Genomic DNA, 21,603 nt, shown 5'->3' with positions numbered 1-21,603 from the left:
GGGTGAAGGACTTTGCTGGAAAATGAGCTTTGTGACAGTGTTTGCCATGCTTTGTGTGCAACCCCCTCTCCGCTGCCGAGGGGAGCGGGGGGCAGAGGCCATGCTGCAGCTGCAGCCCCCCAGGAGCATCCGCACCGTGGTCCAGAGCCACGCCGGATGCTTTTTGCTCCTGGTCTCTCCAAAAAGATGCAGCAGAGCAACATCTACCCACGGTGCTGGGGAGGGGGTCAGCAGCCACCCAAACAAGCCCTCACCCCCAAACCCTGGGCCGGGGAGTTGTCTTATATGAACTACAAAATCGTTTTGCTTTGGGGATGTTTTTCCCTTCGATTTTCCCCATCCCAGGGCCCAGGCACATCAGCGGGGGATGTAGCCGGTTGGTGCCGTGGGCTTCATCGCTCCCGAAATAGAGCTCAGGGGCAGCTTTTGGGTGTCAGAGGCATCTGAGCGAAGTCATGTGGATGTTATGCAAGACTTGATGATAGGTTGTAAACAGCTATTAAAGTGATTGACAGGCCCAGGATGAAGTTTTGAGGGGGGGGGGGGGGGGGGGGGGAAGAAGGGGAAAGATGAGTAATAATGATTAAAATAATTAGCAAATCGAGACGTTCCATAAATTAGGGGGAAGCTTTGTGAGGACGGAGGAAGGTGCAGTGAAGACATTGCGTTCGAGCGCTCTCCCGAGCAGGGGTGATGGGGGGATGCCGGGGCAGATACTGAGCACATAAAAGTTTGGGAAAGGGCTTTTTTCCAAGCTTCTGGGTGCCGGGAGGGCTTCCAGGAACAGCTAAAAAGCAATTCCAGCTGAAATTTGGCAGATTTGGGGTCACCGAGCACTACTGGTCCCGGCACCCCCAAGACCCAGGGGCTGAGCAGCCTGACGAGAGCAGCTCCGAGTTAATTAGGAGAAACAAGCAGATTACAGGGAAGACAGCTTCTATTTATATATAAATACACCAGTAATCAGCAGCAAAGGGCAAGGGAAATCCAATAGAAATATGTGGCTGCTTAAGAAGCTTTTTCAGCAAAACGTTACACAATCGGTTGCGTTTGCCTGGCTCTATCTCCAAGTCCCAGAAATTAAGGAGAAAAAAAAAAAAAAAAAAAGAACGACCCTGAGCAGAAGGAAGAAGGGATTTCCAGAGGCTTCTGCCCATCGGATAAGGGGAAAGGAGGAGTCCAGGGAGCCCCTAAATGCAGCCCCCACGGCTGCAGCCCAGTGCCCGCCGGCAGCTCGCTTTGCACCCAAAATTGGCCAGCTCCATCCTGCCCAGCGCGCTGCAGGGGTAGCATAGAAATACACAGCTATACCTGCGATGCCGTATATAAAAATACACCTATAGCTCTGGCGCGTTCTCGGGGTGCTCACGCCGATGCGGTGCAGCAGACGGCGGCTGCTGTCAGTGGGTGCTGACACGGCGCAGAAATAGCAGCCGGCCGCCCCGTGCTTTCGCACGCCGCCTTCGCCGCCTCCCGCCGCTCTGCTTCACCCTGGCCCCGCTCCTCTGTGCAGGAAAACAGAGGGGTTGAGGGGGGGGTTGGAGGGGGGGTTGGAGGGGGGGGTGGGGGGGTCCCACTCATGCACTTTGCTGGGCATCACCTTCATGGTGTTTTTTCTCAGTGGCAATCAGCCAGCGCTGCCCCTGGGGCTGGGAGCTCTGTAAGCACCTGGGGTCTGAGCCCTCCTGGGTTGGTTTCCCCCCTGTGCTCACACCCAGGACAGCTGCGCTGAGTTTTTGTGATTTATTTATCCCAAGGGCAAGCCAAAGCCTGGGGCTGAGGGGCTCTTGGAGGAGGGATGTGTGTGTGCCTGTGAGCAGCCTGGCCCCACCAGTGAGCATAATCCCTGTCCCACGGCTCTGCTTTTGGGGTGGTTGCTGTCCCCCTAGTGCCATTGCCCATGAGGAAGGAAGATGGAAATTTGCTCCCTTGTGCTGCCAGGAGCTGGTGTCACTGCCCGAGGGTCACTGGTAAGTGTTTGGTTTGGCTCTGGGGATGCCTACGGCTTTGCAGTGTTGGTTTTGGGGGCTGTGTTGAAATCAGGAGAGCTGAACCCCCTGTGCAATGGCCTTTTCTGGTTTTCTCTTTTTTTTGTGCCACCTGTGAAGTCACCTTTGCTAGGGGAAGCGTGCCTGGGGCTGGGATGCACACGTGAGCATGAGTCCCGCAAGTGGTGTCCCCTCTGTGCGCAGCCACCTGGGAGGTCCCTTTAATTATTAAAATCCTTACATCTCCTAACACACAGATACTACATTGCAGGTGTTCAAAAAGCGAAGCTAGGGGCCTGTGACCTTCCCCTCCTTCTCTGCTCATTAAATTAGGGGCTTTCTCAGCCTTGTTGTTGTCAACCCTTTCTGTGCACAAGGCAGGAAAGCAAGGGGTGCGGGTAGCACGATGAGGCTACGTGTGTTTGTGGGCTGGGAAGGTGTCGGGGTACAGACATACAGTGAGGCGCAGCCCCTGGGAAGTGCAGTCGGCCCAGGATGCGGGCTGCATCCCTGGGAAGGAACGGGCTGGTTGGGGTTGCAAGGACCTGCAGCCCTCTCTTGCCATGTGTTTGTGCAAGCTGATGAGATGAGCGATGCTGAAGCACCACGATGGGTGGGAGCGGTGTGCTTTGGTGGGTGAAGAGGGGGAGCCTCCGCCTGCAAAACTCCCGGGGGCTTGGCCAAAGGCATCCCTGGGTTGCTGATGTGATGTTGGGTCAAGAGCAGCGCTTATCACTCCTGGGGCGAGGACTAGGAGCCGAAGGCTGATGCTTGCCTGCATGTGCTGCTCTGTGGAGGCTCCCTGGGAGTGGGGGACACTGCTCCCAGCCTGCCCAAGCCCTTCGCCGTCACACCCCCCTTCCTGCTCTGTTAAAACTTTTTAAAACATGGTCTTTCCCTGGGGATACCTCCAGCCCCAGGGCTGGAAGTGGAGGAAAGTGAGCGTTGGATGTGATAGGGCTGGTTGCCTGCTGCTCACCAGCTTTGGGGTTTTGGGGAGCCTTTCTCCTGGGCTTGAGCTGTGGCGGGTTGAATTCTACCTTTCTTGGGTCTCTCCAGCAGGGATGGCCAAGGGGTTGGGTGGTCACACTGCTGTGGGCCATGCCACCACACTTGGGGACGGCTCCGGCTGCATGGTGACACCTCTGCAGGACCCATGGGACCCCTCTGTGGGACATGGGCTCAGGCCATGGGTCCCGTCCCACAGCACAGCTTCGGGGCTGTGGTCCCTGCTCGCTTTCCTGTCTTCTTGGGGCTGCACACACTGCTGCAGCTTATGCAGGTGCCAGGAGCCTTGCTGCAGCCAGCAGGCATGGTCACAGGGACAGGCGGCTGCGGGGCCCCCGAGCATCCGTGTGCCCGGGAGCATCCCTGTGCCCACCTGGGTTCTCCCTCCTGCCCACGCCTTCCCTGGATGCATTTTTTCCTGGCATTCAGGGCTGTAGGATGAATGCTTTGGGGTCTGGTGGCTGTTTCCCCTGGCTAGAGCAGGGCTCCGGGCTTCCCAGCCAGGCTATGGATTGAACTGGGAAGGCTGATACAGCTGAAATGGGCTGGTCAGGATCCGTGCTGAACAGTGCTGGTTTGCAGGGGTGATGGGATGGGGGGCAGCTTCTCGACCCCCCACAGTGGGGCTGGCCTGGGAGGGGGGGGTGTTGGGTCACAGTCCTGACAGCCCAGCCCCCACCTCCCCTCGCATCCGCTCCCAGTGCACCCAGATGCAAAGTGCTTATTCACGTTAAACCTGTCGTCTTGCTGTGCTGCGTGTCCTTCTGAGCTCCCTCCTCGCCCCTGCTTCCCCGGCACCCGTGGCCAATTTGGGCCCGGAGCTGTTGCTATGGAAACCGGTTGAGGATGCTGAGGATGCTGCCAGGGTCTCATCCTGCTCCCAGCATGGGGCAACTCACTTTCTGCCTTTCCTTAACCTGCGGGATGGGGATGGGGCATTGACCTGGGATGCGAGGCTGGGGATTGCCCTGACCGGGAAAATCCCTGGAGGTTAAACCCCGTGTGCAGCTCGGCTTTGCCCCGTGCTACGCGCCACTCGACCTAGTACACTGCGTTTGTTTGCTGTAAGAGTTTTCCCTGCTGTGTATTTGTCCAGTTCAGGTGAAAATAATCCTGGAGCAGATTTCCGAAGGCGCCTCCTCCCAAATAAGCCCTGTCTCCTGCTGTTTTCTGTCCCACTGGGGATGTTATAGGATGCCATGGCTTGGGAAGGGCTGGGACTGGATTGCCCCTAGCTGGGAGCTGAGCCTTGTCCCAGCTCCACCAGCACCCACTTCCCCTCGCAATGTGGGTGCCCCAGGCATGCGGCATCACCCCATCATCTCACCAGTACCGGGCAGGGTCACCGCTCAGTATTGGCTTCCTCTGGTCAGTATTGGCTTCCTCTGGCCGTGACCGAGGGGAATCAGTTGGTGCTTCAGGTTTAAAACGATGCTAAGCTGTGGAAATGCTAATTAATTAGAGCTAGTTGGAAAATCCCAAGGGTTTCCTTGCAGTGGCATCAGTGAGAACCTCCTGTGTGTGTGTGTCCCTCTCCAAAAATACACATTTTAAAAAGCCCCTTTAAATACTTTAAGTGTTCCCAGGCCTGGCTTTTGTAAGATGCTGGTGCGTCCAGCCCCATCGCGGTGGCACCCTCAGGGATTTGGGGAGCTCAGGGGGGCTAGCAGGGGCTGCTGCGGGCTGAGCCCTGCCACGTGCCCCTGAATCACAGCGTATTTATTTGTGTTTGTGCAGGTTTGGAGCAAAAATGGGAAACGGGGAGCTCGAGGGGGGTGGTGGAGAGTGGATGGACACGGGTAAACACAGCCTGCATGGCTGCCCGCGCCCGCCGGGCTGACTCAGAGCTGGATCAGGCCCATCCCCGCGCCCAGCGCCGTGACTCACCACCGGGTATTTTGGTGCGTTACATCACGTGGCCTGCTTGGGGGGTTATTTTGGTGGTCGGTTGTTTTGCTTTGTTTTCTTTTACACCCCACCCCAGGAAGGGGCTGATGCTCCAGGGACCCCGGGAGATGCTCCCAGCAGCCGCTTTGCTCCCTTTTTCCACATTCGCCCATCAACCCTGACTCCATGGGAAAGGGTGAGCAGGGTCGGAGGATGCCTAAAAGCCACTGGGAGGATGATGGCTGGTAAAGCAAAGGGCTCGCCTGGGTGTCACGCGTGCCTCTGCAAACAATAATATATATTGCTAATGGCAATGCCATAGCGTGGAAGGGAGCGCTAATTCCCCCAGTTTCCTTCGCACCCCCTGTGCTGCATGGCTGGCGGGAGGGTGATTGCTATTGCGGGCACATCCCACCAAAACCCAGGGAGGAACCGTTGTGGAAGATCTCCGGTAGGGAATCTTCTGCCTGGACCCACAAGGCTGGGATCCGGGCAGCCCTGAGAAGGCGGCAGCGACCCTCCCTCACCTGCCCACTGAGGGTGGGCAAATGCTCCTGGGCTGCACAAATGTGAGGGCGTACGGGCATCCCCACCCCCTGGAAAAAGAAGAATCCCCTCCAAACCTTGACGATTTAACTGGGAAGACATCGGCAGTGTTGCAGAGCTGGTGCTTTGCTCAGGCTTGGCTTTTGTTTGAGCATCTGCTGCTGCATTGAGCTCCATGTGAAACTTTTCTCATTTTTTTTGGTGAGGTGTCTCCCACTTGTTATTGTAATGCAACAGTTTGACACCTTGAGCAATGTATAAATTAAGATGTCTGATGTTTCACTCAGTCCTCATTAGTGGGAACAGCTGTTTATAATAGCCTGGAAATTTTAACTCCAGGTGAAAAGAAAATAAGGAGCCTGCGGAAGCAGGCAGCTCTGCCTTCGGGCTCCCCGAGGCAGGCAGCAGGAGGGATTGAGGATTTTTTTGCAGAACAGTCATGAAATAGGAAATGCTGCATCCTGGGGGTGGCTGCTTGACCCCTCCACAAAAATTCCTGGTGATCCCAGCTGCTCCGAGCGCTGGTCCAGGAGGGGAGCAACGCTGGGCAGCGTTCCCCTGCCCCCTGGATGTGTTTAGTGGTGTGGGACATGCACAAATCCTGCTAGTGCTCACCGCAGGCCTGGGCAGCAGCATGGCTTGACCAGATTTGGGATTAGAAAAGTGTTTTCCCCAACATCCATGGGGTCCCGGGTGGGGGTGCCCCTGGGGATACCAATGGAGCTGGGGACAAGCTCTCCTCTGCCCTGTTTTTTTCCCCCATTTTGCTGCCGCCATGCATTGTATTTTATTTTTTCCTCCCATTTTAGACTTTTAGGTGCTAATGTTGGTGTCCCAGTGTCCCACAGGAATAAATCCGGTGGGATGACAGAGCCTCAGTGGCCTCTAGTGGCTGTGGGACAAAGAGCCTGGGCATGGGGGACCCGCATCCCCCCCAAATCCCCCAAACAAGCAATGGTTTGGGTCCACACCACGAGGAGCCCTTCTCCCAGGGTGAAACCCAAAGGAAATAAGAAGGGAGAAAAAAAAAAAAAAAAAGGCCCCAAGGGCACATTTGAGGGGGAAGCACCCAGCAGGAGGGTGCTGCACCCGCAGACCCCTTGGCCAGCCCCATTGCCTGGGATGGGCAGAGCCGTTTTGAGGATGGGAGCGGGCGGCCGCTGGGTTCTTCTTCCTGCGTTAAAAAGCAGTGTGGAAAAATGGAGGTTTTCTGCAGGAGAAAATTTCTTTCATGTCTTTATCCATTTTCCTAAAGCATATTTTAGGTTGGTAACACCGCAATATAAAACATTAACCCCATGCGGCTGAAAACGGTAGCAGTCTCAAGAGAATGGCTCCAAAGGGGTTTGATACCATTAAAATGACCGGTTTTGTGTCTTCCCCACCAAAGGTCGCTAAAGCCGCCCCTTCCTAAGCAATTGTGATTTTTCAACAAGAACAGAGGGAAAATCTGACCTCCTTTTCTTCCCCGAAACTGCAGCATTTGGGGGTGGGATGGAGCATCCCTGCCCTGGACGTGCTGCCCTGCAGCCCCTGTCCCACCCCATCCCTCCCCGCTCCTCCTCACAATAAATAAATCACTTGGCAGGGGAGTGCTGGCCTACTTTAACATGCCCTAGTTTTGGTAGAGGGGAAAAAAAAAAAAAAAAAATTTATTTTGGGCGGTTGCTACATGGGCATCATTTTAGGGGAAGAGCTTTGGGGCATTCGCCTGCTGCTCTGTGCTCTGCTTTGCCCCAGCTGCAACCCCCCGCCTCGGGTTTTGGGGTGTTTTTCCATGGGTTATTGCAAAGTGCTCTGGTGATGGGGGAGATGAGTGGCAGGGGCGCTGGTGCAGCCCCCCAAATGGGCACCTGCTGCGCTGAGCCCCCCAGGGCCAGTGCCATCCCCGGGGGGCTTATGCAATGCGAAGTGCTGATGCCGCGATTACTGCGGGAATTTAAATGCTGCAGAAAATGAGCAGCTTTAAAGATGAATAAAAATACCCAACGTGGCCCTTGGGCGTAAAGGGCCGCGGCTGGCTTTGCTGGGGGTGCAAGTGTTTTAGCACCTTCCGAAACGGGATGGCAGCGTGTGTTTGGGCGTGGGAGCGGGATTTGGCAAGAGTTCTGGGTGCCAATGGGACCTCTGCTCCTCGCTCAACCCTCCGGCACCCTGCTTCTTCCAAAGGCGCCAAGTTTTCTTTGGTAAATAAACTGCAAATGGCTCCCTTATTTTTATTTTTCCTCCTTCCCCCCCCCCCCCCCCCCCCCCCCCCCCAGCTGCCAAAACAAGCAGCCCATATGGGCCAGGGTTGGGTGGGTTTTTTTGCAGTTTCCATGGGGATTTGGTGCTGGGTGCCAGCTCCTCCGGGGAGCTTTTTTCCTCCGGTGCCTGTAATCGGAGCGCAGCAGTGGCACCAGGCTCCCTTCCCAGCCCCGGCATCTCCCGGCCAAGGTCACCGGGGAGACCGTAGGCAGCCGGCCGCCTGCGTTGGGCCATCTGTTAAATAATGTATGCAATAAACTCCTGCCCCGTGGCCAGCTTAATCCTTAAATCCTCCTTCAGAATATCATCTTCTAGTGATGTGTGGCTGGGGGATCCCCGGCTCGGCCTCTTGGGCACATCTTTCCCCACCATCCATCCCGCAGCCCTCTCTTCTCGCCCCTCCATCCTGCATCCTCCCTGTAAGCGAGCTCGCCGGAGCGCCGGGCTCTCCTGCTCTATTATTGATGTGCCGTGCATGAAAGATGCATATAAAAGAGCGGTTTATAATTTAGCAGAATCTCCTCTTCTTTCAGCTTCCCTTCCCCCTCAGGCTTCAGGCTTTCTCGGTTCATCCCCAGCTCCTCTCAGGCATTGGGGTGTGTTTGGGGGGCTCCCAGGGAAGTGCATGGACCCCACCCCCGGAGCACCCAGACTGGTGTACCCAGCTTTCGGGGAGGTTTGCGTGCTCAGCATTGGTTTTAATGCATGGGAGAAAGTGGCCAATTGGGTCTGGCAGACCCATAGATCAGGTTTTCATGCAAAACAGGGGCTTTTTGGTAAACCTAATTAACCCAGTGTCCACAGCTGCATGCAGCCCGTGGTTATGTGTCTTGTGAGCCACCCAGTGCTGCCTCCTCCACGGATGCAGGATGCTCTGCCCTGCCGGCAGCTGCATCTGCTCTCCCCAAAGCCCTGGGCTCATGCTCAGATGCTGTTTGGGGCAAAACCTGTTAGATTGGAGGAAAAAACCAAACCCTCCCATGGGCCCACCTCCTACTTTGCAGGTGCATCCAGTCCCCTGGAATAGAAAATCCTGGGGCCAAAGGGTTGACAGTGTCTGCTGGGTCCAACCTGTGAGGCTGCAACCTCGGAGCTGGACCCGTTGGGGGAAAAAATGGAAAGAATGGGTTTTTTCAAGGGAGCACTTTAGGGAATGTCCCTTATTCCGTCCTGGACCCGTGAGAGCTTGCCTGCTTCTGAAAGGGAGAAATGAATAGCCGAGGTGCCAGGGAGGGGAGCGCTGCGCACCCTGCACGGGGGGTGCCCGGGCAGCACAGAACTCTGTCCCACTCCAGGTTCCCCCCTGCGCCCCCAGCCCCCCCCTCCCCCGCCATCTCCGTACAGAGCGGTGGCACGCCACTTTTATTGCGATAGATGCTTTTCTTGGCAGTAAAAACCCGTCCCCCACTTCCCCTGGTGTGATTATCTTTATTCCCTCTGGCACGAAGGTTTGCCGGCGCCCTTGGTGGCGCAGGCAGGAGCGGTATCGGCTCGCACCACCGCCCCACTCCTGGGCAGTGAGGAACACTGGCGTGCGCAGGGAATCCGCCGGGATCTGGGTGTCGGGGGGGAGGGATCCCCATTTCCCACAGGCTTTCCCAGCACTGAAGGGGACAAATGCTTTTTTGGGTCCCTGTCCCCAGCAGCCGCTTCTGGGACTTGCATTGAATTTTTCCGTTAAATTTGCACCCTAGAGGCATTCTCCAGTTAAAAAAAAATATCCCATAAATAAGTATTAATTATAAGTAATTACTCAGGGTGCAGCACGACCCTGGTAGCAAGGGGTCTATGCTGGAGAGCAGCCACATTTTCCTTAATTATTTTGGGCATTATTTAGGCGGATGGGGAAGGATGCTCACGGCGCTGGGCCCTGGCAGCACGCGGGAAAGCACGGCAGATCCGCATTGATTTATAATTTTTTTTTTCCATTTTGTTTCATTTTCCTTTTTATTTGGACATTGCAGAAATAGCCCTGTGTAGTGGATAAAAGTGCAACATACACAATATTTAAGAAAAGGAGGAAAGAAAACCTGCCTTGAGGTCTGTCAGTCAGAGTTGCAAACAGAAACAAGAAACCAAGCCCTCACGCAAGAGGCGCTTTTTTTTTTCCCTTTTTTTTTTTTTTTTTAATGCACGTCATGCAAAATAGTTAAAAAGAAAGATTAGAAAAGAGAAGTCAAAGAAAACCCCACGAGAGATCGACAGAGCCCTGGAAAGAGCAGAAAGCCCCGAGTGCTGCTTGACTCGGGGAAGGAATCGCTGCCCTCTGGCATCTCCAAGTGTTTGGCACTCTTGTGATTACATTAGAATTTTTTTATATATATATATATTTTTAATACAGTCTATTAAAGAGAAGAAACTGCCACAATATAAGAAAGAAAGGAGAAAAAAAAACCAAGATCACCCACACTACAGACTGCATGGTAGTTAGAAAAGCCGAGCGCTCCCCCCCCCGCCCCCCCACACATATAAAATCTGTCCCTTTGCTCACAGCAACCAAAAAGTACAAGCTTTAAAAAATAAACCAGCAATTCTTCCTCTAGGCCCTTCCTTTATAAAAGTTTTGGTTTTCCCCTCGAGAACCTTAAAACGTGACTAAAATGAAATATATATTTTTTATATCATTTTCCAACATCCAAAGACATCAACATAAAAAAAATCATAAGGAAGGGGATAGCATGGTACATCCAAGTGCACGGATTCATTTTTGCAAGATTAAATAATGTAAACAAGGTGCCCGCTGGGAACAACCCTGGCTGGGGGGGACCCTGGGGCTGACCCCCCCCGTCTTTCGCTGCCCCCTTTCCTCTTACCCCCCGATCTAGCGTGGCGCGAGGTTTGTCCCCCGGGGAAAGCCATCACGAGTCATCCGGAGCCACGGTGCGATGCCTCCGTTCATCCCTCGCGGCAGTGGGCTGGGGTGGGGGGGTTTGGAGCGGGTGGTTATTTTTCCCATTTTTTTTTTTTAATTTATTTAGTAGTAGTATTATTTTTTTTAATTTGTCGCTGGGCTTTGCCTCACTCACTGCCCTCCCCTCCACGCGTCGCCTGGACGTGCTGCTGGGCAGTGGGGGTTGCAGGCTGGCGAGGACGGCTCTCCGGGCGTGCTGCGGTGTCGGGGGGGTGGGTGGTGGTGATGGTTATTTTTTGCCGATAACCTGTGCCATTGTAAACCAGCCCCCCCGGCTTCAGCCGAGCGTCCCAGGGGTGGCTTTAAACACCGGGAGGGGCCTTTTCTGAGAGATTTTGCAGCACATCATCAATTCTATCATCTTCAATAACCACTAGAAAGCAGAAAAAAACATAATGGTGATGAATACTCTGCCGCCGTGCTCTCCTCGCCCAAGGTCACCCCAGGGTGGTGGGCACCCTGGGGTGGGTTTGGTGAGGGTCCCGCATCCCTGGTGTGGCCGGCAGCAAAGTCGGCATGGTGTCCAATGTCCAACACCCCGCGGGGTATCTGGTGCCCCAGCCCTGGGGAGGGCATCTACACCCTGGCAAAGGGCCCGGGGCATGGTGCCTTGTCCCCAGGGAAGGTCCCTTCACCTCTGTCCCCCGGGCATGCTCCCCAGGGCGTGATACCCTGTCCCTGGGGAAGGTCCCTACTGCCCTATGCCCCGGCAAAGTACCCAGGGCACAATGGGGACAGTCTCTGCTACCCAGTGCCCCAGAGAAGGACCCTGCATCCCACAGGGTACCCGGGGCACCGTGCCCTGCCCCTGGGCATGCTCTCCAGTGTCCTGCATCCCCAGGACACGATGCCTTACATCCCACAGGATACTGGCTGCACCGTGCCCTCTCCCTGGGGATGCTCTCTGGCATCCTGCATCCCCAGGACGCGATGCCCAACATCCCGCAGCGTATCCGAGGCACCGTGCCCTCCCTGGGGATGCTCCCCACTGTCCTGCATCCCCACGACACGACGCCCGACGTCCCGCAGGGTACCCAGGGCACCGTGCCGTGTCCCTGAGGATGCTCCCTGGCGCCCTGCATCTCCGGGACGTGATGCCCGGCACCCCGCGGGGTACCGCCGCCCCAAGCCCTGTCCCCGGGGGTGCCCCGCATCCCGGGAGGGTACGCGGTGCCCCATCCCCGGGGAAGGTCCCCGGGACGCTACGCCGGGCACCCCCTCCCCATCCCGGGGCCGCCCCCCGCCGGTACCCACCTCTCTTGCTGCGGCCGATCTGCCCCAGCTTGGGCGGCCGCTTCCCCTGCCCGCCGGCCAGGAGCCCGTCGGGGCCGCGCAGGCGGACGGGGAAGGGCAGCTGCCCCACGGCCGCGTCCCCCGCCAGCTGCCCCTCGCCGTAGGGCGGCCCCTCCGACATGGGGGCGGCGGGGGGGGGGCCCGCCGCCGCCGCCGCCCCCCGACAGCCTCCCGGGGCGCGGGGCCCGCGGGCCCGGGGCAGCGGCGGAGCGGGGCGCGGGGCGGCCGCCCCGTCACATCCCGGCCCGGCCCGGCGCTGCTGGCGGCTCCGCGGCTGCGGCGGCGGCTCCGGCGGCGGCGGCGATAGAGGAGCGGGGGGCGGGGCCGGGCGGGACGGGGCGGGCGCGGCACCGCCCCCGGTGGGCTGCCCCGGTAGGCTGCCCCCAGCCCTGGGGATCCCCTGGGCTGCACCCCCGGCGGGCGCCGGCGGCGCGGAGCTGCCCCACAGCATCCCTGGGGACTCCGGAGCTACCGAACAGGCATCCCTGAGCAGCCCGGAGTTGCCCCACAGCCACATCTGGGGAGCCCAGGCTGCCCCTCAGCATCCCCGGGGAGCCCAGGTTACTCCACAGCATCCCCATGGAGCCCAGGTTGCCCCACAGCCACATCTGGGCAGCCCAGGTTACTCCACAGCATCCCCGGGGAGCCCAGGTTGCCCCACAGCTGCACCTGGGGACCCTGGAGCTGCCCCACAGCATCCCCAGGGAGCCCAGGTTGCCCCACAGCCACATCTGGGCAGCCCAGGTTACCCCACAGCATCCCCGGGGAGCCCAGGTTGCCCCACAGCCGCATCTGGGGACCCTGGAGCTGCCCCACAGCATCCCCAGGGAGCCCAGGTTGTCCCACAGGCACATCTGGGCAGCCCAGGTTACCCACAGCATCCCTGGGGAGCCTAGGTTGCCCCACAGCCACGTTTGGGGAGCCTGGAGCTGCCCCACAGCATCCCCAGGGAGCCCAGCACCTCTCGCTGGGGAGCGTGGGCTCAGCCTCACATTTGCCCAGCAGAACTGAGCCGTTGCAGGGCCCCCGGCACTCGGTGGGGGACTGCAAATTGGGGAGCCAGTCTGGGTGCCCTTTGGCTGTGCGTCCTTGCAGGGGGTCCCCGCACGAGCCTTTCCCAGGGCACCACACATCACTGTGAGCTTCCCATGGGCTTTTTCCTGTGATGTTGCAGCAGCCCTGTGGGTCACTGGGGCAAACCAGCCCAGCCCAGGGGCCATGGGAAGCCTGTGGCTACCATTCTGGCGAAGGCCACGGCTACACTGTGGGGTTCAGGCACCCATGGTGGACCCCCTGCAAAGCAGAGTAGGGGGGGGACAGTGGGGACAGCAGCAAAAAAAGCGGTTTTGTGCAAGGCTGGGTTGCAACATCTCTGCTGGCGGATTTCTCCGGAAACCTGGCTCGTTTCGGGGCTGAGCGGGACAGTGGCACGGGGATGACGGGGCGCCCTGTGACACTGGGACTGGGGCATGCTGCCCCACGGCTGCTCCCATCCCCAAACCCCTCATGTGCAGAAAGCTTCAGCTCCTGGCACGGTGCGAGCCCCTCTCCCGCGCCCCCGCACACCCCCGAGCTGTCAGCTCCTTACATAAGGTTGCGTCTACGCCTGAGATATCACGGGGGAAAGCTTGAAAACAGGAGGCAAAAGGTAACGGGGGAAGCACAGCCCCCCCAGAAGTGTATTTTTAGGCTTCGCGTGGTGGCTCCATTCCCCGGGCACAATGCCGAGGCTCCAGGCCGCATCCTGCACCGGTCTGCCTGCAGGCAGTGACCTCCCCACTGTTCCCGTCGAGGGGACAAGGCTTTTTGGGGTGGTGGGTCCCCAGGAAACTGCAGCTGGGGAGGGAAAGGAAGAGCACAAGGGGTGATGGGCAGTAACAGCTGAAAACAGAAGCCTCTAAATAGGATTTTTCAGCAGAAAACTCCTTTTGAGAAAAGGAGTTGGGGGTCTCAGCTGCTCCAGATCTTAAAGCCACGGTCTTGGGGAGACAGCGGCGTGTGGTGCATGATTTGGCAGAGCCGATTCCTCAGGAAAAGTCTCGGGGGGTTCTTGTTTTGGGGTGTTTTTTTCCCCACGATGCACTTTGAGCCGCTGATAAAAGGCAATTTCATTTTCTGGCAGCAGCAGAAGGGCACCAAGGGCAACACAGGGCGATAACGGCGGGGAGAGCAGGGGCACCTCTGCCAGCGAGCTGGATTCTGGCTTTTCCTGCCGGGATTCTGGCTTTTCCCACCGGCAGGCAGCACGCAGGCAGCCACCGCCATCTACAGCCGGTGGGTGGGCTGGATGCGGCCCTTCCCGGCGCTGGGGCTGCCCAGGGCCTCGGGCCGGCGGGGAAATCCAGCCGGTGGCTTCGTGCCACGCAACCGAAGTGGCCTTCGGACGCTGCCCGGCCAGGCTCGTTAATGTTTAATGAGGCAACGACCCATTTCTTTGTGAAATTCACCATTTTTCCTGGAAGTTGATTGAAAATTGTTTCTTTTTCGGGACCCGTCCGGGGGATGCGAGCAGCTCTGCCTGCATGCAGGTGTTGGGCAGCCCGCAGGGTCTTCCCCCAAATCCCAGGGGCTCCTTTGCTGCTGGGATTTTGGCTGTTCCTGCTCCAGGCTCCCAATACAACAGCTCCCCCGCCCCATTGCTGGGCCTCTCTAATTAAAACCTCAGTGCCCTCCACAGCAAATGTTAATTGAAGCCTCACTTTGGGTTTGTTAACCCTCTCGGTGCAGTTCCCGCCTGTGATTTATGGCAAAATGGGGGAGTCAGGGAAGGGAATTTTCCTTTTCTGTGTGAAAGTTTGGGGGTTTGGTACCAGCTGGGTGACAGTGAGGGGACAGCGGTGTCTGGCATGACCAGTGTCGGATTCAGCATGGGGGGCCGGATCCCACCCCCCTTAACCACAACCTCAGGGCAATTTACATTCCGCAGGTGTTTATCAGCGCAGGGTGTACGCCCCCGGGAGCGCAGGGGGGCAGCGGATGCAGTCACCCCCATCAGGCTCACTTAACGATCTGAGACAAACACGCTTTTCGTCCTATTTTATTACTTTACATCTCATTTTCTATCCCAGCTCAAGCCGAGTGCAGAAATCAGCCAGTGTTTTCACCTCCTCAGTCTCGTGTCCTGGCGTGATACAGTCACAAATCCATTTCGTGGATGATCACAGAATTACTTGTGTACACACAAGCCCCCGCACAAGCGCTCCGAGAGCCGATTCTGCTCCATCGTGCCCCAGCGTGGCAGCATCACCCGAATTCTGCAGCCTCTGAGAAGCCGTAATGCATTTTTTTTCCCCCCCACAATGTTTTTTGAAGCCGGGTAAGGGATCGCAGGCTCAGTCAGCTGTGATGCAAACCCCGAGAGTCCAACTCTTAACCAAAGAGCTTGAAACTGCACCTCCCAGCTAAGCACTGTGCCCCTTGTGAGGACTCGTCTCCCCCTGAAAACCTCCGGAGCGCGATGTGAGCCCGCATCAGCTGGACCGTTGCCTTTTAAGACCTGGCTTTGCACCCCAGTCCAAGCACCCCACTCACTCAAGCTCCCTCCCCTTCCCCAAAATCAACCACCCAAGCTGTGAGGTAAGAAACCCCCTTCACAAAAGGCAGCTTTAAAGCCAAAAGCTCCCCCTCCCCGGCCACAGAAATTTAACTGTTGTATAAGGGAACCACCCTGGTGATGGCCTGCCTGCAGATCGGGCACTTTTTGGGCTCAGGGAGAGCCCAGTAGCACTCGTTGCATGAGCAAACATGCCCACACTCCAGGAAGACGCAGGCTTTGGTGTTGCTCAGGCAGATGATGCAGGCGTTTTTGAGCGTCTCTCCACCCTCCGCATTCATTTCACGCATCAGGCGCTCCTGGGCCTGCCGGAATTCATCCTGCATTTGCTTGAGGTGCTGCCTCTCTCGGTGATGCTGGTATTGCTTCCGTAGGATGAAAAAGAGGACAGCACAGGTGGCGAAGCCAAAAACAACGGTCAGGATTTTCCAAAACCGCACGTTTGATTCTTGTTTCTGCAGCAAGGAGTCAAAATCCATGGCGCTCAGGTAGTAGGGCATGCCCTGCTTTGGGGGCTGCAGCTTGATCGTGGCGTTATCCAGAACCAGCTCTCCCACCCCAGTCAGTGCCGTGCCCACCTTCAGCATCTGCTCCGTCTCCTGAATGCCCTTGGGGCGCTCTCCGCTGATGTAGTGGCCGATGACATCAGTGAAGGACTGGACAGAGGGATGAAATTTCTCATACACGGTCTCCAGGCTGAGCTCAGCAGCGTCCAGTGGCTTCATCACCCTGACTGTGACACTGGCGCCTTCCTCCTGAGGGACCAGGTCGAAGGGGGCCGTGTTGGTTCTCTGGTGGATGATCTTCTCATAGTCATTCCTGGGGAAGGAGGAGGGATAAAGCAAATGTGAGTGTTAGCGCTTCCCCCGAGGCTGGCAGGGAAATGCTGCGCAGGCTGACCTGCCGATGTTGGGGACTGCCAGATGTCACCTGCCCTCAGCAAAGATTATTTGGATGGGACTCCCTGAGGAGTGGCGCCTTTTCCCTCATGGTGCCATCCAGGTGTGCACAAAGCCCTTCACCCTCGCCTCAATGCTTCCACAGTCCCTGTGGAAGTCGTGTGGGCTTCCACCATCACCGGGAGAGCACTTTGGCCCACTTAATTCCCCCTCATCTCTCCGTGGCATTCCCAGTTGCCAGAAATCACCCTGTGAGAAGAAGCACTGCCTGTCACACATGTGAATTTGATAAGCGGTATCCTGTAGAAGAATAGCTGCAGAAGCGTGGCCATAGAATCCCTAAAAATCTGCACAATCCAGGCCTGGTATTAGAATAGGCCTGTAATTAGAATTGTGCTGAAGTTGTTGCGCTGAAGTTAACAAGAAAGTAGCCTTGAGCTATTCTTGAAGCCTGAGACCAAGTAACTTTGTTGTGCTAACAGGCAGTGGAGGTAACAAGCTACAGCTGTTGGGAAAGCAGCTGCAAGGCCAAGAGAGATAGGGAGAGGAATGGGAGTAAAGGGAGTAGCAAACCGCAAGGCTGAAACATAGTAACGCAAATAGCTGCATGGATAGAATGCTTATTTTAGTCATGATAATTAGGGTTGTGAGCACAGCGCGCGCTTAGAGGCTAATAACCAATCATATTTTTGCTTTGGGAATATGCATGTGTATCGAGTCTATATAAGTAGTGTTAGAATCTAATAAAGGGGAGCAGGATGCATAACTCATATTGAGTAATTTCTTGACTCTGGCGGACCCCTCTCCCAACATTATCCGATCAGCTCAAAGAGCATCATCATGCTCTTGTTTTGGCAGCTCTCATGGGCCAGGCAGCTCTTGGGACCACCCTCAGGTCCCCTGGCTGCAGGTATTGCCCAAATCCAACTGAATTTCTGTTTTGAAGGTGTTGTTTTGTTTGGGAAGTACCGATAACAATAACATGGGGCTGCTGATAAATGCTCTGCCCATGCTGGGTTACTCTACGTGCTCGTCTCCTACAGCCCCTGAACAAACTCTGAAAGGTTACGGCCTGAAAACAGCCAAATGTGCCCCATTATGGCAGCCATAACTGTGAGGTCCAGGTCTGAGGCACCTTGATCACTCTGGCCATGTCTGAAGTCATTTCAGCGTGTCACATGCTCAGAGGGTGCCTCAGCCGGTCAGAAAGCTGAACGGTTGTGGGTGCCAGGCACGTACCAGAGGTGGGTTGTTCGGTTCCACACCATCTTGTGCTCCTGCAGCGTCAGCCTCTGAATGACGCCCTTGCAGTTCTCCACAAACTGGCTGCTCAGGGTCTCCTTAACGGACCGCACCACACCTGAAAGACAAACCCAAAGTGTATGCGAGGTGCTTGGTAATCATCTGCTCCATTTTTTATTGCATAAGGTGAATATGGGTGGTATCTGAACAAGATGCGGGGGCAGAAGGGCCGAGAGCCCATGTTTTGTGCTGTCAGGACAGCTAGCGGCTGCACCGCAGTAGGGAGACGAGCTGAGGGCGCAGAACCGAGGGGCTGGGGGTGGAACCCACCCGGCGAGGGGCAGCCGGGGTGAGGCCGTGCCTCCGCCACCCGCCCCGGGCCCTGCCCTACCTTCGATGACCGCGTAGGGGACGCAGCGCCCCGGCGCCTCCAGCAGCACCGCCCGCAGATCCGCGTCCAGCCGGACCCTCCTGGCGCCCTGCGGGGGAGGAAACGGAGGCCGCGGCTCAGCTGGCGGGACTAGGCCGCGGCCCGGGGCCGGGCCCCTGCGCGCCCCCCGGGGCCCCCCGCACGCACCTCGAGGCCGCGGGCGACGCGGGCCTTCTGCCGGTACACGGAGTAGAGCAGCGCGGTGAGGGCGGTGCTGGCGGCCAGCAGCACGGCCTGCGCGGCCGAGGGCCGCCCGCCGCCCTCCATCGCCGCCGCCGCCGTCGCGCCGTTACCGCGGCAACCGCCCGCCGCCACCGGCGCGGAGTGATGACGTTGCCCGCGACGCTCTGGCGGGCGGCTCCGCGACCATAGAGACTCGGTCCGCCAGGGCGGCCGCTGCGGGACGGGGCTCCCCCCCCCGGGCCTGGCTGGGGGGTCGCGGGGGAGCCCAAATCGCCGGCCCACGGGGTCTGGGAGCGGGAAGGGAAGCCAGGCCCTGGCCCCACAGGGCCTCAGCGGGGGTAAATCCCAGCCCCGGGGCCTTGGGGGGCAGGACAGACATCTCCCCACCACCACCCCGGGGTCGTGGAAGGGGGGCTCGGCTCCAGCCCCCCAGGGCCCTGGGTGGGGGGGGGGATTAGCCCAAATCCCAGCCTCCCCTCAGGGTCTTGGTGGTGGCGCCCCAAGCCTAACACCCCCAGGACCCTGGGGGGAGCATCCCCAGTGCCCACCCCCACCCCCGGCCTTTGGCGGGTGGCTGCCCAAATCCCAGCCTCCTGCAAAGCTCCGGGGGTGTCAGGCCAGAGCCTGCACACCCGTCCCCCGGGCTGGAGGAAGGGGGTCTGCCCAAACCCCAGCCCTATGGCACCTTGGGGGGGGGGGGGGGGTGTCTTTACACCCCCTCACTGAGGTGTGGGGCAGCAGCACCCCACGGCCCTGAAGGGCCCCCCTGCTGCAAAGACACAGCTCAGCACAGGGGCTGTGGGGACGCAGCCCCCAGCCCCATTTTGCAGGGTCCTTCTCCCACGCCATGTGCAGGGCCATGGCCAGGCAGGCAGGTCCCAGCCAGCCCCGTGCTGGGGTCAGGGGGATGCAAGACCCTGCTCCCCCCACCTATCCCCTTGCCATTGCTAATTCTGGGAAAGCAGCAAAAGGGGAGGAAAAAAATTACTGATTTTTTGGTAAAATACCGATCTTCAGGGCCTCGATGCCGCTTTTGGGGTGGGCGGAGGGGGCTGCAGGCAAGTCCCGTGCTCCATGGGGGTCCGAGGGGCCGAACCCCCACGGCAGTCTCCCTGGCACAGGTGGCCTTATGCCACCACCACTACCACCACCCCTCCCCAGCTCTATATTTAAAAAACCAAGTTGCCATGGCTACGCAGAGCAGCTTTCGTCAGCCCTTGGTGCCGCAGGGAGGGTGCAGAAAACGCTGGGGACCCCGCAGCCCCCCCTCTCCTCGGCTTCCCTTTGGAGGGGTAAATTCGGTATGAATCCCCCCAACCTGCCTCCGTGCTGGGCTTAACTCTTCCTCTTCCGTTTGCCAGGGCTCTGTCTGGGTGAGACACAGGCGCCGTTACACCGCAGAAAACACACTTTATTATGGCCGCCATGGGGGAGGCATGAGAGCAGGTTTGTGTGCAGTGGCCGGGGGGGGGGTCCCCGGGGTGCAAACCCACCCCCCCAGGGGTCTTCCTTGCAAGCGAGGCCACCGTCTTGTCCAGATTCATCCCCGAGGAGGGTCCGACTTCAGCTCAGGGCGTAAGGAGGGCACCTCATCCCTGGAATGGGGTGACCCACCACTGCAGCTCAGCACGCCAGGGGCCGGGGGCCGCGCAGGCTGCACCCTCGCATCTCCCTGGCCAGCCGCAGCACGGCGGCACGCTCGCCAGGACCACCGTCCCCTCGGGGTGCCCCAGTGCTGAAGGCCTCCTCCTCCTCCTCCTCCAGGATGGAGCTGAGGCGAGGGGCGCAGCGGGCCCTCTCGGCAGGCGGGCGGTAGGGACATTTGGCGTTGAGCAGCCTGCGGAGGGGCACCAAGGGGACAATGGCGTCGCCCAGGAGCTGCTGCTGGACATGGCGGAAATCGTTCTGCCTCTTGAGCCGCTTGAACTCGTTGAAGGCGGAGGCGGAGGTCTGGTAGAGGAGCAGGGCCATGGCGCGCGCCTTGTCGGCTTTGGAGACCAAGACAGCGTGGCAGCGCAGCACCACCGCCTTGTTCTTCACCTGGTGCCGGTAAACCCAGGCGAAGACCTTGGGGTGCCGGCGGTCGGCGGCACAGTAGGTGATGCGGTGCAGGAGGTACGCGTGGCCGGGCCGGCGGGCTCCCTTCTCGCATGGGGTCATCCGGATGCCTTGGGGTCCCAACGTCAGCTTCATCTTGGCCCCTCCGGCTCCCGCGTCGCTCTTTGCCCAGATCTTGCCCACCGCCTCCTCCGTGCAGCCCTCGCCCTTGGCGTGCAGGGTGACGGCGTTGCCCAGGTACCGCACCGTGTACGTCGGGTCCTCCTTGTTCAGCTCCACTTTCTGGCGTTTGCCGCGGAAGACGCTGCCCAGGCGCTCGAGCGGGCAGTCGGGCAGCAGGTCCGGGCAGGAGCGCAGGAAGCCGGCCAGCAGCGCGGCGTAGCTCAGCCCCGGCCCCAGGCTCTTGCCTTTGCACTTACGTTCATTTTCCACCAGCACGAACTTGCTCCGGCGCCAGGGCAGCATCTCCGCTCTGCACAGGGGTCACCCCGCACGCCTCCGCTAATCCTCACCCTGCCGCCACGGCCCCCACCGCCCCACTTGCAAGGACCCCCCCCCCCTGCCCTGGACCCCAAAGCTGGCTGGGGGGTGTCCCCACACCCCCCCACCTGGGGGGGAAGCCCCTACCCCGGCACGGTGGGATGCTCCGATGCTGTTCTGCCCACGGAGGATGCGGAGCCGCTTGGCCGAGGAGCTGCCGTGCTCCGGCTGTCGCCTGCGCTGGCTGCGGGGACGCAGCTCTCCGTGGGCTGCTCCACCTCCCCGCAACGCCGCGTCGCCCCGCCACGTCGCCCCGCCACGAGCTCGCGGGGGGCAGGCGTCCCCCGCCGCCGTGCACGCCACCGGCCGCGCGCTCGCTTCGTGCTCGGCCAAGGCAATAAAGATGCTGGGAAAATAAAAGACATCCCCCCCCACCCCCTGCCCTCCCCTGCGGCAGCCAGACCCCCAGCGCCAAAGCCCACCTGCGTGCGGGGGATTAGAGCAGGATCCAGGGGGGTGATTTGGGGGGTGGGGTGTGTGTGTCAGACGTCAGCTCCTGGCCCTGGCGCAAGCAAAGAGGGTTTTTTTTCCTCAAACCTGAGCATTGCACGAGGGGGTGCACTGGGGTTTGCGGATCCTGTGGGTTTCCTGGTTTTTTTTGCTCCAGAACCCCCGTTTCCCCGCATCATTCCCAAGCCGGCCAGGCTGCCTTGCTGCTTCTCTTGGACTGAGCTTTTGGCTTTTAACCTGTTGCTTTTAACTCCAGCTGAGGCCCCAGGATGGCTTTTCTCTGGGGAAAATTAAATGTTTCCCCACAGCACAGCTGGGGAGGGACTTTTGGGGAGCACTGTGGGGCGCCTGTGAGATTTCAGCCCCGC

General features: G+C 58.8%; 3 protein-coding genes across 3 annotated transcripts; all 3 read right to left on the bottom strand.

The window, feature by feature from the left end:
* Positions 1 to 9,604: 9,604 nt before the first annotated feature.
* CAMK2N1 (calcium/calmodulin dependent protein kinase II inhibitor 1) lies at positions 9,605 to 12,164 on the bottom strand. Its single transcript, XM_040588076.1, has 2 exons — positions 11,842 to 12,164; positions 9,605 to 10,960 (listed from the first exon to the last, which is right to left on the bottom strand). Exons 1-2 carry the CDS (start codon positions 11,999 to 12,001, stop codon positions 10,890 to 10,892), a joined length of 231 nt encoding a protein of 76 aa, XP_040444010.1. The 5' UTR covers positions 12,002 to 12,164; the 3' UTR covers positions 9,605 to 10,889.
* A 2,739-nt stretch (positions 12,165 to 14,903) lies between these two features.
* Positions 14,904 to 18,309, bottom strand: MUL1 (mitochondrial E3 ubiquitin protein ligase 1). Its single transcript, XM_040588074.1, has 4 exons — positions 18,152 to 18,309; positions 17,966 to 18,053; positions 17,572 to 17,692; positions 14,904 to 16,252 (listed from the first exon to the last, which is right to left on the bottom strand). The coding sequence occupies exons 1-4, from the start codon at positions 18,269 to 18,271 to the stop codon at positions 15,523 to 15,525; spliced, it is 1,059 nt and encodes a 352-aa protein (XP_040444008.1). The 5' UTR covers positions 18,272 to 18,309; the 3' UTR covers positions 14,904 to 15,522.
* Positions 18,310 to 19,592: 1,283 nt separating this feature from the next.
* Positions 19,593 to 20,991, bottom strand: FAM43B (family with sequence similarity 43 member B). The gene has a single exon (XM_040588075.1). It carries the CDS (start codon positions 20,708 to 20,710, stop codon positions 19,811 to 19,813), a length of 900 nt encoding a protein of 299 aa, XP_040444009.1. The 5' UTR covers positions 20,711 to 20,991; the 3' UTR covers positions 19,593 to 19,810.
* Positions 20,992 to 21,603: the final 612 nt, after the last annotated feature.

Source organism: Falco naumanni, chromosome 3 (genome assembly GCF_017639655.2).
Source record: "Falco naumanni isolate bFalNau1 chromosome 3, bFalNau1.pat, whole genome shotgun sequence".
Lineage (NCBI taxonomy): Eukaryota > Metazoa > Chordata > Aves > Falconiformes > Falconidae > Falco > Falco naumanni.
Note: the sequence above shows the minus strand (reverse complement) of the source record. Positions and strands in the feature narration are given on the sequence as shown.